Source organism: Nyctibius grandis, chromosome 2, assembly GCF_013368605.1.
Source record: "Nyctibius grandis isolate bNycGra1 chromosome 2, bNycGra1.pri, whole genome shotgun sequence".
In the NCBI taxonomy this organism is placed as follows: Eukaryota; Metazoa; Chordata; class Aves; order Nyctibiiformes; family Nyctibiidae; genus Nyctibius; species Nyctibius grandis.
Window position 1 is genome coordinate 26644595 of NC_090659.1, and position 12993 is coordinate 26657587.

Consider the following 12993-nt stretch of genomic DNA (forward strand, 5'->3'; position numbering starts at 1 on the left):
GAGAGGCAGGAGGGACAACAGCAGCACGCGTGGCTCTCGCTGTGGGTGAGTGGGGCCGAAGCGAAGGGTCAGCCATCGTCTGGAGGGTCAGCGGCCCCTCAGCAGGAGCCCTCTTCGCCCCTTCCAGGGCGGGCCTGCCGCCTCACGAGGCAGGCCCCCTCACCGGGCGGGCCCCCTCACCGGGCGGGCCCCAGCACAGTCCCCGGAGCGCGGCGGGGCGCGTCGCCGCCAGCCCGCGGCCTCGCACGGGGCAGCGAGAGGCGGCGCCCACCGGCGGGGCGGAGTGAGGCCGGGTCCGCCCGGGGAACGCCAGAGCCGGGGCAGAGCCGCCGCGGGAGGGAGCGAGTGACCGGTGCCGGGACAGCGCCATGGCCGAGAGATACGACGTGGTCGTGGTCGGGGGCGGCATCTCAGGTGGGTTCGGCGGCGGGGGGTCCTGTCAGCCCCTGAGCCTGGGCGGCCGGTCGCCGGGCGGGGTGGCGGCACCCGGGGCGCAGCCTGCTTGGGCGCCGTCGCCCAGCGCCCTGCACAGCCGGTGGCCCGCCCGGCCGGGGGGAGGCGGCGGTACCGGCGTGGAGGACGGAGCGTCGCGGCGGCGGCGGCGGGGGAGAAGCTGCGCCGGAGCTCGCGTCCTTCTCGGCCTGAGCGGGGAGCGGGGTCTCCTCCGGGAAGCCCGAGGTGCGGGCGCATCCCGAGCGGCTCGGTAAAGCTGGCTGAGTAGAGTCCATTAATTTAGGCTGAGTGCCACATGGTGCAGGCAGTATTTTATTAGTTTTTATTTTATTAGTTTTTATTTTATTATTTATTTTTATTTTGTTAGTCTTTTAAATTTTTATTTTATTTTACAAATTTTATTATTTTTTATCTTATTATTTATTTTTTATTTTACTTTTTCTGGTTCTTCCACTGTCCAGCCCCAGCATCCCCTGAACCTGCGTAATTCTTACCGGAGCCCCTGGAAGTTTTGGGCGGGCGAGGCTATACAGGCTCTGCATCCTCTGCACTGAGTCCGGGTGTGTTAAGCAGAGGTCCTCGGTCACACATGGCTAATTTAAATCTTGTGGATTTAAGGAATTTAAGGATTTCTGTTGAGAGCAGGTAGACGCATAAAGGAAAAATGCCTGAAATCAGCTGGATGGTTTCTAGTTCCTCATTCAGCACAGGTATGGATTAGAGAGCACGAGCAGTCTGGCAGAAAGGGACAGCAGGCCTGGAAGCCCTCTTGCACCGAGTGGCAATCTGCTGTTTTTAACCTAACCCTGTCTAGAAGACCTGTGCCTGGGCAGAATGAATCTCTTTTGTGTGTTTTGTTCTGAGATACACGTGCCAAATAAATTGTGTATGTGCAGTAGATTTTTTTTTTTTAATATGCCTTTGACATATCAAACGGTTGCTTTTTGGCCTGTTAGCGTTGGGAGGTATGCAGTGTGATAGCTCCTGTGCTGTATGTTCATCTCCTCAGCCCGTAACGAGCATACATACGCCCACAGATCCAAGTAGTGCCTCTTGCCAAACTGCAAACAAATTACTCGAGGTGTGTTACAAAGCATGATTTTATTCATCCCTTTTTTACATGGCTTTTAGTTTCCACTATTTATTTATATATAATTCTAGATGTCTGTTTAACCATTATATTAAGGTGTGCAGCGTGCAATTTGAATGATATACAAAATGTCGTGAACAAAATCATTGGCGTTATTTCCTAGGGGTGATTCTCTGATAACAAACTGCTGAATAATTATTGACTGTTTCAAGTATGTTTATGCAATTAGCAAAAATTAACCATCGCTTTTCTATAAGGCACAGTTGATTCTGAACAGAGTGTTATGGCTAATTTTTACCTCACACCGTGTTTCACGGTGAAGGTCAATTACAGAGAACTAACCAGTGGTAACTATCTATTCATGCCTTCTAAACAAAAACATTTCCAGTGGCTTGTTTTTGTACAGCAGTAGTGCTACAGGTTCCCTCTGTTGAATGAGTTGGAGTGAAAGACTTAGTGTAACAGCTTTTAATATGCTCTTGTTTTTCACGGTTGCCATGGGCATATTTTCATGGCAGGCCTGCACAGCTCACATATGTTTTTCTGAAAAAGCAGTTGAAACAGAGAAGCAGTGCTATGTCCTGCTGAATTGTGTGCTTCACTCTTTGCTACCTGCAGACAGCAGCAAGTGGCAGGGGGGCTGTAAGGAACCAGTTTTCTATTTACTTCCTTTTACACCAAATCTTCACCAAAGCACTCTGGTTTCATGCTGTAGCAACTTTTCTCCTGTCCTCACACAGAGGCTGGAAAAATATACACGCACAAAAATTACTAATGACTAAGCACCTTTCTTCAGTCACTTTCCTTTAGCTACTCTGTACCACTCCTAATTCACTTCTGTCTTCTGCCCACACACTTCTCTGTAAATCATTGACCTTGCACCCAGGTGATGAAACTATGTTTTTTTATCTCCTTGCTCTGATTGAAAACTCCTGCTGACGTGCCAAACTGCTGCAGAGATCTCTTCTGTCCGTTGGAGAATGAAGTATATGATTTTTAAAATGGGTCGCTCCTTGGAGACCAGGTTTGTTATTGTTCCAGATTTGATGTGCGTTCCTTCAGAAGGTCACTGTTTCTTGAGCCGCCTGAGGTGCAGCTGACTGAGACTTTCCTGTTACTGCCTTTAGGTGAGGAAGGCATCAGTCGATGCATGGCTGTGCAACAGCGGAAAGCTCTCGTAACCTTCAGAGTAGGTGTGCTTGAGTTAGCCGCTACAGCCATAAGCAAAGCAGGTAATCACAGAAGAAACAAAGAGTTGCTGTGCTGATATGAGGATGCGAAGAAACATGTTGCAGAAGTGCCATTCAGCTCTCTCTTTTCTATTTGTTTATTTAGGTTAATAAAAGCTGTCCATTTGCAGTGCTCTGACCCTCTTTGGCAGCAGTTCTGCCCATCTTTTATCCAGATTTAATTAGTAGAGTACAAAATTTAAAGAGTAAAAACCTGATAATGAATAGCAGTGCAGAGACCTTCTCAGCCCTGACAGTCACTGTTCTCCTCTGAAGGGGCTGATGTTTTATCTGAAGATACCACATCCTTTGCTGAATCATTTTCACTGTCCTTTATTGCAGGTTTGTTGACAAGCAAAGACTAAAACTAAAGAATTGGCTAGTCTAAGTGTTATGTAATGAAAAATCTATTCAAAATCAGTCTTCATTAATTTCTTTCAAGTCTAAAAAAATGTTCTGTGGCTTTTCTGAAGATTTCAGATCATCTCAATACAGTTATTACAACAACAAAGACATTTGAGGAACAGGAGGACTTGCTACAGAGCGCGAGTAAAACTTCTGCTGAAGTCTTTGAAATTTTAGGGAATGATTAGTATTGAAAAAGAATATTTTAGAAGAAAATTTCCCAACTTAAAAGTGCATACATGAAAATGCTTCGCCACACATTATGAAGTGTGGCTGGTACTAAAGAATATTTAGATTGGAAGCATAAAATGTCTGCATAGATCTGGAACTCGCATCGTGGCAGGTTCTTCTGTTTGCTCAGAGCTATCTCTTTTTCCTGGAAGGACTCCTTAAGCACGAGGATGGAAACAACTATGAAAAAACTATGAGGTTGTGTCATCAGACTTGCTTATCTTCTTAATTAATTGAGACACGGATGACAGGAATTTTCTTAAACTCAAAACTTGGAATCTGTTCAGAGGTTTCATTTAAAAACTTCCTCCACACGTTTTCAAAACTGCCTTCCTGTCCCTGCTCTTGCCATGTGGACCTCTTTCTTCTTTTGTTTTAGAAGAAGTTACGAGATTTTAACCTAATGTTATGCAGGTCCTATTTAAGAAAATGCTTCTCTTAAATTACTCGTGCACAGATTTTACAATTAAACTGAGGTTAATTGATTTATTTATTTTTTCCCTGAAAGGTGAAGTGTATTTTAAATTATGGCAAATGTTATTTGAAGTATGCTTAGTGTTTTCCTATTCACAAAAAACTTGTCATGTTCCTTTAAGTTTAGAACCAAAACCTACTGTAAGATAAAATATTTCTACTGAAATGTTGGAGTTTTACAATATTTATGTACCTATTCTTGTGTTATTGAGGTACCACTGTGCTCTGTGCTCTTCTTAAGTCTTGCTTAGTATTTGTATGAAGATTTAATATGCTGTTTAATAACAGTAACTCTCACTGCATCTGTGAGCCAGTTTCAAATTACTTTAAAAAAAACAAAATGAGGTCAGGTGTTTTGGGGGCTGTTTTGTTTGAGGGCAAAATTGTTTTCCAAAACCAACCTGGGACATGTTTTAAGGAAAATACAGAAGAGATGCATAACCTCCACTACTTATTAATCAATGTTTTCTTTTTGCTCCCTGGTAGTAATTTAGAGTGTCATAATACTCCTCCTTTGAAAAGATAGCTTGCCAAATGAGACACTTTTTTTGAGGACATTACCAGTCTAGCAGTCCTATACTAGATGCCCATTTGGAGAGGAAAAAAACCAAACCAAAACAAAAAGTGGGCATGGGTGAAATAGCTGTGCATGGTGAAACAGAATGGGCCCATCTGTGGGAGGACTGTGACCCTCTCTGAGAGATACCACCCTCTCTGGGATGCACTCAGGCGAAGGGAATCCAAGACATTTCCCTGTCAATTGACACGATGAAGCTCTTTTGTTCACATTTTCAATCCTCCATTTCTATATCTGCCATCAGGGTGTTCTTCCTTTTGTATTCAACTACTCTCATAGCTACTGCGGAGCCTGCCTTTCTACTTCTAGATTTTTCACAAAAACCTTGGCAATACACAGTAAACAGGACAGAAAGCAGCTGCATTATGTTCTGAGATAGTTTGATAGCCTAGGCAGGAGGGACAGTATTGTAAGTCACTGACTGATATGTCCTAATTGGTCTGAAAGTTGATTTGATAAGAAGCTTTCAATTCTACCTGCAGGACCCATCTCATCTCCCAAGGCTCAAAGCAATGCATCATTACGGAAAGCTTTTCCATTAGCTTATTTACCCGTTATGAAAGGGTGGTATTAGGGAAAGTTCATTCTGTCTGTTCAACAAAATGTGATAACCACCCTGAAGGGGCAAAAAAGGTAAGTTAGGATTGCAAAACTTTGTTCACAAGATTCCTGGGTAGCTATTGTGGAAATAACTGGTGGAGAACCTAGGTTTATATGTAGCAGTTGATGTTAGGGTTACAAACTGCAAAGTCCACAGGATTTTCTTATCTGTACTGCTGAACTGCATATTTTTTGACAAACAGGATTAGACACAGAAGCTTAAAGTTCTTTGTAAGAAAGTTCAGTCCATTGTTTACTTGGGCAACCACCTGCAGTGACGCTTTTAGTTAGTTAGATTTGTAAGAGTCTAGTATAGTACTCGACTAGAACCTAATCACAATACAGGTAATGGTAGGTATTCATCTGAATTAGTGTATTGGTTCGGATCAAATGCGTACCTTGAGCAAATCTCCTGATTGGCCCTACTTACTGCCATACAGTGTGCACCACAGAGCAGGCTCAGAGCATATGCATCGGATTCCTTTTTTTTGCATGAGACCAAATGGGAAGACACGCTCTAGGAGCTCACCTTTTGAGCTTCAGCCCCTAACAGGATGTTCAGCCTGTAAGACCATACAAGAGCTAGTCTGAAATAAAGCCCTTTTCATGCATATAGTATGGATACTGGGTATTCAGGGTACAACTGTTTTACTCTGCAGATCTTCTGCTGTTCTGCACTATTTGCTAGCATAGACACTGCAAACTTGCCGTCTTGGGATACTTTTAGTTTTGCAGATCAAAGGTAGTAACATGGAAAGAGTAAGCATTTCAATTTTGTGCTCTTCTTCCATGTAGACACAGTTAAAAATAATTTACTTGGTCATCTTGACCACACATGTGCACCTGCATCCTCTGTCTCCATCCTCTGTCTTCTTGCGTACTTTTTTTCTTTCTTTAATTTTCTTGTAGCATCAAGAGATTGCCAGAAGTTCACATTCTGCGGACTTGTGAATTTTGATTTGCTCATTTTACTCCTTGGCACCATCAAGGACAGGAGTAATTTTAAAGGTATACGATCCAGCATGCTTCCCCCCCCTGTAGCAAGTGACCGTAGTGTCGGTCTCCAGCAAATAGCAAGATGTTCATCACCACAGTGATACGAGTCTGGGTCAAATGCTGTTGCCTGCAGTCCCAGAGGCTGTGAGGAGCAACCCACTGCTCTGGCTCCATCCTGGTTATGCTCAGGCTGTCTAACATGATCTCAGGAGTATGCAAGGCCTGAAGGACAGCTAATGAGGGAGTGAGGTGGTCGTATCAAAAGGTGGAGAACTGTGGCAGAAGCTAAGTAGGCATGTTTGTACTGCCCAGGTAGGCAGCCTGAGCAATGCAGGCTTACACAGCCCTGAGAGTCCCAGAGGTAAACTTCTAGTGCTGCTTGTAGTCTCATAAACCAACAGAGAATTTGCTCTATGTTTACGTATTTTACACAGCAGCTAATGACAATGAATTAGGTCTTATGCATAATTTAGTCAATTGAGAAGGCTTTTCTTCTTCAGAAGTTACTATTCTGTATGTAAACAATCTGAGTGATTTTGGCACACTTCCTGCTGGCACAGTTTCCTTCTCTATAGCACAACTGACAGCTGTAGTTAAGTAGTTCTATTACTTAAAGATAAAAAGCCATATTGTCTCACTGCCCCTTGCCAGGATGGGAGTAGCTTGCCTTTGTGTTTTGTCTCGGTTCTGTAGCAGCTACTTCACAGAGTGCACTGATACAATGGTAAAGTTTACAACGATTGTAAAATTTTGCTGAGCAATGCCATGGTGGATTGAAGACCTTCCTTTGGTTTTCCTTTACAGAGGATGTGTCTTGATTCACTTACAAAGTTCTCAGTTTTGTTTCTGAAATCAGTCGTCATTCAGCTGGGCTTCAATTTCTTGAGGAAATTACATTCATCTCATTACAGTTTCAATCGTTTAATTTTTTTTATAGCCATTTTTGAACTTAACATGATTTTCCTTCTGGGCTGATAATCTATTTCATCCTTGTAAACTTATGTCAGATATTAAGGTTTTTGCTGCCTTATGAGATGGTTTGTCAAAATGTGATCATTCACCTAATTGACTGCCTTTATTTCCTTACAGACTGATTTGTGTCTAAGGTTTATGATTTTGTAATGTTGTATGAACTTTGCTTAAAGATATTTTTTGCTGATTTCAGTGGTCAATGGGAGTGCGCTGCAGTACATTGATATTTAAACAATGAATGTTTAGTATTCCTTTAAATAACCCATCCATGCATTTGTATTTTGTGCGACATTTCCTGGCCCGTCAGTTTTCTGTGCAAACAGCTTGCTTAAAAGTAATGTCAGTGTGAAGTCCCTTAAAAACTGGTTTTGCTCCACAAACCATTATTATGACCAGTATTTGGGGCTGGAGTGCTGTAAGGGAACAGAAAGAGGAATGGGCATCAATATATCAGTTGTGGAGATCTTGAGTTCTGGATAAGTTAGCAAAAAAGGAGATGCTGGAAAGTGCCTGTCAAGCCACAGAGGAGTTGCATTGACTTAGTGAAGAAACAGTGATAATGTTTTTTATGGGAAGAGCAGGCTTCCAAGGAGAAAGAGAGTGAAATATTTTCACAGAATCACAGAATCAGTCAGGTTGGAAGAGACCTCTGGGATCATCGAGTCCAACCATTGCCCTGACACCACTGTGTCAACTAGACCATGGCACTAAGTGCCATGTCCAGTCTTTTCTTAAACACATCCAGAGATGGTGACTCCACCACCTCCCTGGGCAGCCCATTCCAATTTCTAATAACCCTTTCTGAGAAGAAGTTCTTCCTAATGTCCAACTTGAACCTCCCCTGGTGAAGCTTGAGGCTGTCCTCTTGTCCTATCACTAGTTGCCTGGGAGAAGAGGCCGACTCCCACTTCACTATAACCTCCCTTCAGGTAGTTGTAGACTGCACTAAGGTCACCTCTGAGCCTCCTCTTCTCCAGGCTAAACAACCCCAGCTCTCTCAGCCGTTCCTCATAGGTCAGACCCTCCAGACGCTTCATCAGCTTGGTCGCCCTCTTCTGGACTCGCTCCAACGCCTCAACATCTTTCTTGAAGTGCGGGGCCCAGAACTGGACACAGTACTCAAGATGTGGCCTCACCAGTGCCGAGTACAGAGGGACGATCACTTCCCTAGACTGGCTGGCTACACTATTCTTAATAGAGGCCAGGATGCCATTGGCCTTCTTGGCCACCTGGGCACACTGCTGGCTCATGTTTAGCCGGCTGTCGATCAGCACTCCCAGGTCTCTTTCCGACAGGCCACTTTCTAACCACTCTTCGCCCAGCCTGGAGCGCTGCATGGGGTTGTTGTGGCCAGAGTGTAAGACCCGGCACTTGTTCTTGTTGAACCTCATGCCGTTGGTCTCGGCCCATCTATCTAACCTGTCCAGATCCGTCTGTAGGGCCTTCCTACCCTCTAGCAGATCGACACTCCCACCCAGCTTGGTGTCATCTGCAAATTTGCTGAGGGTGCACTCAATCCCTACGTCTAGATCATCTATAAAGATATTGAACAGCACCGGCCCCAGAACTGAGCCCTGGGGAACCCCGCTAGTGACCGGCCGCCAGTTGGACTTTGCCCCATTCACCACCACTCTCTGGGCTCAGCCATCCAGACAGTTTTTAACCCATTGAAGAGTCCACCCGTCCAAGCCCCGGGCAGCTAGTTTGTCTAGGAGGATGGTGTGGGAGACAGTGTTGAATACCTGGGCAAAGCTTCCCCTGGGAATTCAACTCATCTTTTTCTTCTCTCCTCTGTCCTTCTTCGTGCTGCCCCCACTACCAGAAAGATGTTCCCACATACCTAGCAAATATGTGGGGTTGCTGTCCCCACCCCACCCACATCCCCACGGGACTCAGTTGCATGGACTTTGTGTTAGGAGGGAAAGGGCTCTTGACGGCATCAGGAGCATTAGCAGCTATGGATGGAGAGCAGGGAACTGCATAAGGAAATGATGGGCATCAGGATTTTTGTAGAGGGTCTGTGTATGTTTGTGTAGAAGAAGGGAGGGCAGGGGACAGGATGGGGGAAACACAAAGTGCAGACCATCCGCAGAAGAAAGGGTAGTCCAGTCTAGAAAGGTTGAGACCTCGTGAGCTACTTCTGGTAACTGGTGTATATGGCAAAATATATCATAGATGTGCTAATTTTTAATACTAGTTTAACACTGAAGAGTCTGGCTGTGGTTCATTAGAGCCTCTGGCATCTTGCAGTTACAAGGATTAGGTTATAGTGGTAACCACTCTTTGGCACTTAATGTTTCAGGTGGTTAAAGAGTTCCATGAAGCTTTAATTAGTTTGAAACCTGTTCACCTTACAAATATTACTTTGTACTATTCATCTTCTTTGTGTTTTTCAGTTTTCACCATATAACTCATCTGGGAATTAAGGGGGTGGGGAGGAAAGATACCTTTATAGCCTCCTGCCTCCCAGCCAGCTAGTCTTTATCTTGATGGTATAATTCATATATAAAACATTGAATGCAGTCTATTCGGTTGACTGCACACGGCAGCAGATGATCAAACAGCCAGTTCATACTATGCATCACAATTACCTGGACAGCTTGCATATAAACTTGCATCCTGTTTGCTTGAGTGACAGATCAGATCTGTGTTTGAATGCATTAAATATTGGAGCAAGACACCTCTTTTGTTCCAATATGAGTTAATTTTTTATGAGGCTAGCTTGGCCAAAGGCTGAATCAGTGAGTTATACTGAATAGTGAGCACAAATGAGGGAAGGAAAGAGTGTAAATTCTTTTATTTTATGCCTTAGATACTTCTCTTTTCCTCTATGCTTCCTTCACCTTTTTTTTTTCCCCACACATTATATCAGAATGGTACAAATTTAATGGTAGCATTTTTTCTTTCATAACACAGATCATTTCATGAGCTATTTGGCTCATAAACTTTCTCCTGCCCGCACTTTAGAGATGGAGGGAAGACAGTCACTTGAAAATCTTCTTATTCAGTGGTTCCCTTTTGAGCTTCTCTGGATGACATCTATGTTCTCTGCCTTTGATATCTCAGCTAGGGAATGATTCATCCTGAGCTGGCCATCAAGAAATGAAGTGGTCTTTTGGGGATATCAGCAAAGAGCTGGCTGGCATGTAAAGTGATTATACAGGATGCTGCGAAGTGGTGGGGTTCATCTTCATTTTTCAGTTGTTCAGATAGAGAAAATGTTCAAAAATCCTTGTAAGCTTTACAAGGTAGTAGTATCTAGCCTGCATGTGCATGTGTGTGTACACTTACCTATTTGTGTATGTGTGCTATGATGATGATAGGAATTTCCAGAGAGTCACTGGGGCATGTCTTGGTGGATATTTGAAAGTGACACTCAGGGATGCTCGATATAAATCCATAATTATTAGGTGCAACTGGGTGAAAATAGTTAGCTGAAGATCAAGGAAAACATGAAATAAAATGGATAGCCATGGAATGAGGGCATGGTGGCTCTGCTGTGGGGTTTGCTAGCTGCCATGGGAAGTGACTTCCTCTAGATGCATGCCTGTGAGTCACCAGATGCTGAAAATCTGGGTAATTACATGTTACTCTTTAATGTCAAGATATGAGAATGAGTCTGTTTATTTTTTAGGTTCACATCTTCTATTTGATAGTGTGTTTTGAGCATTTATTTTTCTCAGGGGACTAAAAAAAATGAATTCTTGTCTTGAGAACATGCAAGACTTAGCAAAACAGATAAGCATTTCTCTTCTGAGGCAACCGCTGCATAATTTTGCAAAATTTTCCAGACGAAGCTTGGTCTTTTTTTTTTCCCGCATTGCTGTGTATGGAAGGCAAAACTCTTCAGAGTAAATCTGACTGGCATTTTATTTGCTTGCTCTTTGTAATAGTAATGCCTAAAAGGATGCTTTTAGGGAACTACCTGTGTGCTAAGCTTTGTTTGTTCCAATGCTATGATATGTTTGTTGTAGTGCTACCTTGTCTTTCAGTTCTCTTTATCTCCTTTGTTTCTTCCCTCTGTCTTTTGTGTTTTGAGGCAGCCTAGGTTGTAAACTAGCAGAAAGGGATGACCTAAGCCAAAGGAGGCCCTGGGATTGAAAGTGTCAGATAATACTGCAGTACATATGATAATAATAATAATGCAATTAACTTTCATTCTTCAGTATATTCTGGGGCAGTAACAAAGGACAGGCAGAATGTGTCTGGGTTTTCTTTTTTACCTGACTGGAGCCTAGAAACAGACTTCTGACTCTTCCTTTCAAAGTGCAAGTTGGGCATTGAATGGGTGTGGTGCTCTGTGTGTAAGACATGACAACGAAATGAACAGAATGCTGAGTAAATGATTGATAGTAGAAATACTCATCCTTTGAAATGCTGGAGTGCCCAGTTTCGTCAATCTAAAGTTTCATTGGAAACTTCATATGTAAAAATACAGTGGATACTGAAGGGAAGCCCTGTGCAAGGGCAGAACAGCTGTAGCTTCAGCACTTGAGCCTGGGTACCACCGTACTGAAGGAGTTGGGTTTCCACCCAAACGCAACAAGCTGTCTTCATGCCATGCTTGGCAGGGCTTGAGCTTAAGGCACTATCACCCTTGCTCATCTCACTCATAGCTGGCCAGGCTCTACATCGGTTAACCGGGTGTGATGCCTGGGCCAGATGTAGACTGAATGTTTTTAATGTTGGTTTTAAGCACTCTGCTTAATAAATACTGCTCCCTGCACTGTGGATGAATCATCTAGGAGCACTGCTAGGGACAAGAGATCACAGAAAGTTGGGACTAGAGTTTATGCTCATGTAAAGTCTCATTAACTCATGGGGATGCTCATACTGACCTCAGTGACAAGGTTACAGAACCAGCACTCAGACAGAAAAACTCATTGCCTTGGCTAGACAATGAAATGCTGACAGAAATAAATCATATTTGCTCATAGGGCGCTGTATCGTAGGCAGAAACATTATGTCCTTTGTACAAATATTTTAAGTAAATGTACATTTTAAGGACATAGGCAGATTGAAAATGTCTTTTTTTGCTCCTTGGGGTTTCTGAAACTGTAATTTTGTTATTTTTTAAGTTCTCTGATGTTGTAAGTGTGATATTCATTTTAATGGCATTCATTGCTGTACAGTGATACAGCTTAGGAAGAGAGAGTATCTCCTCCCCATGGTCAAAATACTTGCATCAAAAAAGAGGTGTTTTGATACCTTTCACTGTACTGTTCACCATTAAGGAGGTAAGGCATTGAGAATAACCGAGTGACAATGTACAGAGACCAAGCTCTACCATGTTTTTAGGTTCTGAACTGTAACTTTTGTATCTTTCTTCCATGAGATTGAGTCAGATATCTAAAGTACCTTTGTAAAGGTGGCCCAAATTAGAGAAGTTAAAAGGTTATCTTCATCCTGAAAGCATGTGGGTGTAGGTGAGGGGCTAAGTTAATAAAAGGTATTGTCGGGTTGCAGTATCATCTTGTCCATGTAGCCCTTTGCTTTTCGGAAGTATTGTCACCTAGACAGCTCTTGGAGCAATCTGAATGCTGTGTACCTTGTCTTGCAGAGGACCAAGAAAGCAATGAAGCAGGAAAACTGACTATTGTTCATGCTCACTATTTTTGATAGCACTGTGCCAGCCTGATGTGAACTGAGTTTCAGGCAGTGTGCTCTTAGCTATCCCTGTTGTAGTGCTCCTGTTACAATTGTACAATTGTACAATTCCTATTACAAGCATGTCCCTTGAATTTATTAAGGGGTAGTATTCTTCACAAGAGCAAAATCCCTTGACCTTTCCGTAATGTGAGGAAAGTTACAAAAAATGCCTGTATCCCCTTAACTCACCTAGACCCTGAGCCAATGTTGGTTTTGCTTTTTTGTTGTTGTTGTGTTGTTTTTTATTTTGCTTACAATCCTTATCTATCATGCCTTACAGGCATTATTGTCTCAAGCTATTACTTCAATTAAAACAT

At 43.2% G+C, this 12993-nt stretch overlaps 1 protein-coding gene across 1 annotated transcript in view; it reads left to right on the top strand.

Moving 5' to 3' along the window:
- The first annotated feature begins 340 nt into the window (after nt 1-340).
- The window catches only part of MAOB (monoamine oxidase B), a 54713-nt gene continuing 42060 nt past the window's right edge, over nt 341-12993 (top strand). The window contains exon 1 of the mRNA XM_068418779.1: nt 341-414. Within this exon, the coding sequence (XP_068274880.1) occupies nt 369-414 (46 nt within the window). The 5' untranslated portion in view covers nt 341-368. The remainder of the gene's footprint in view (nt 415-12993) is intronic.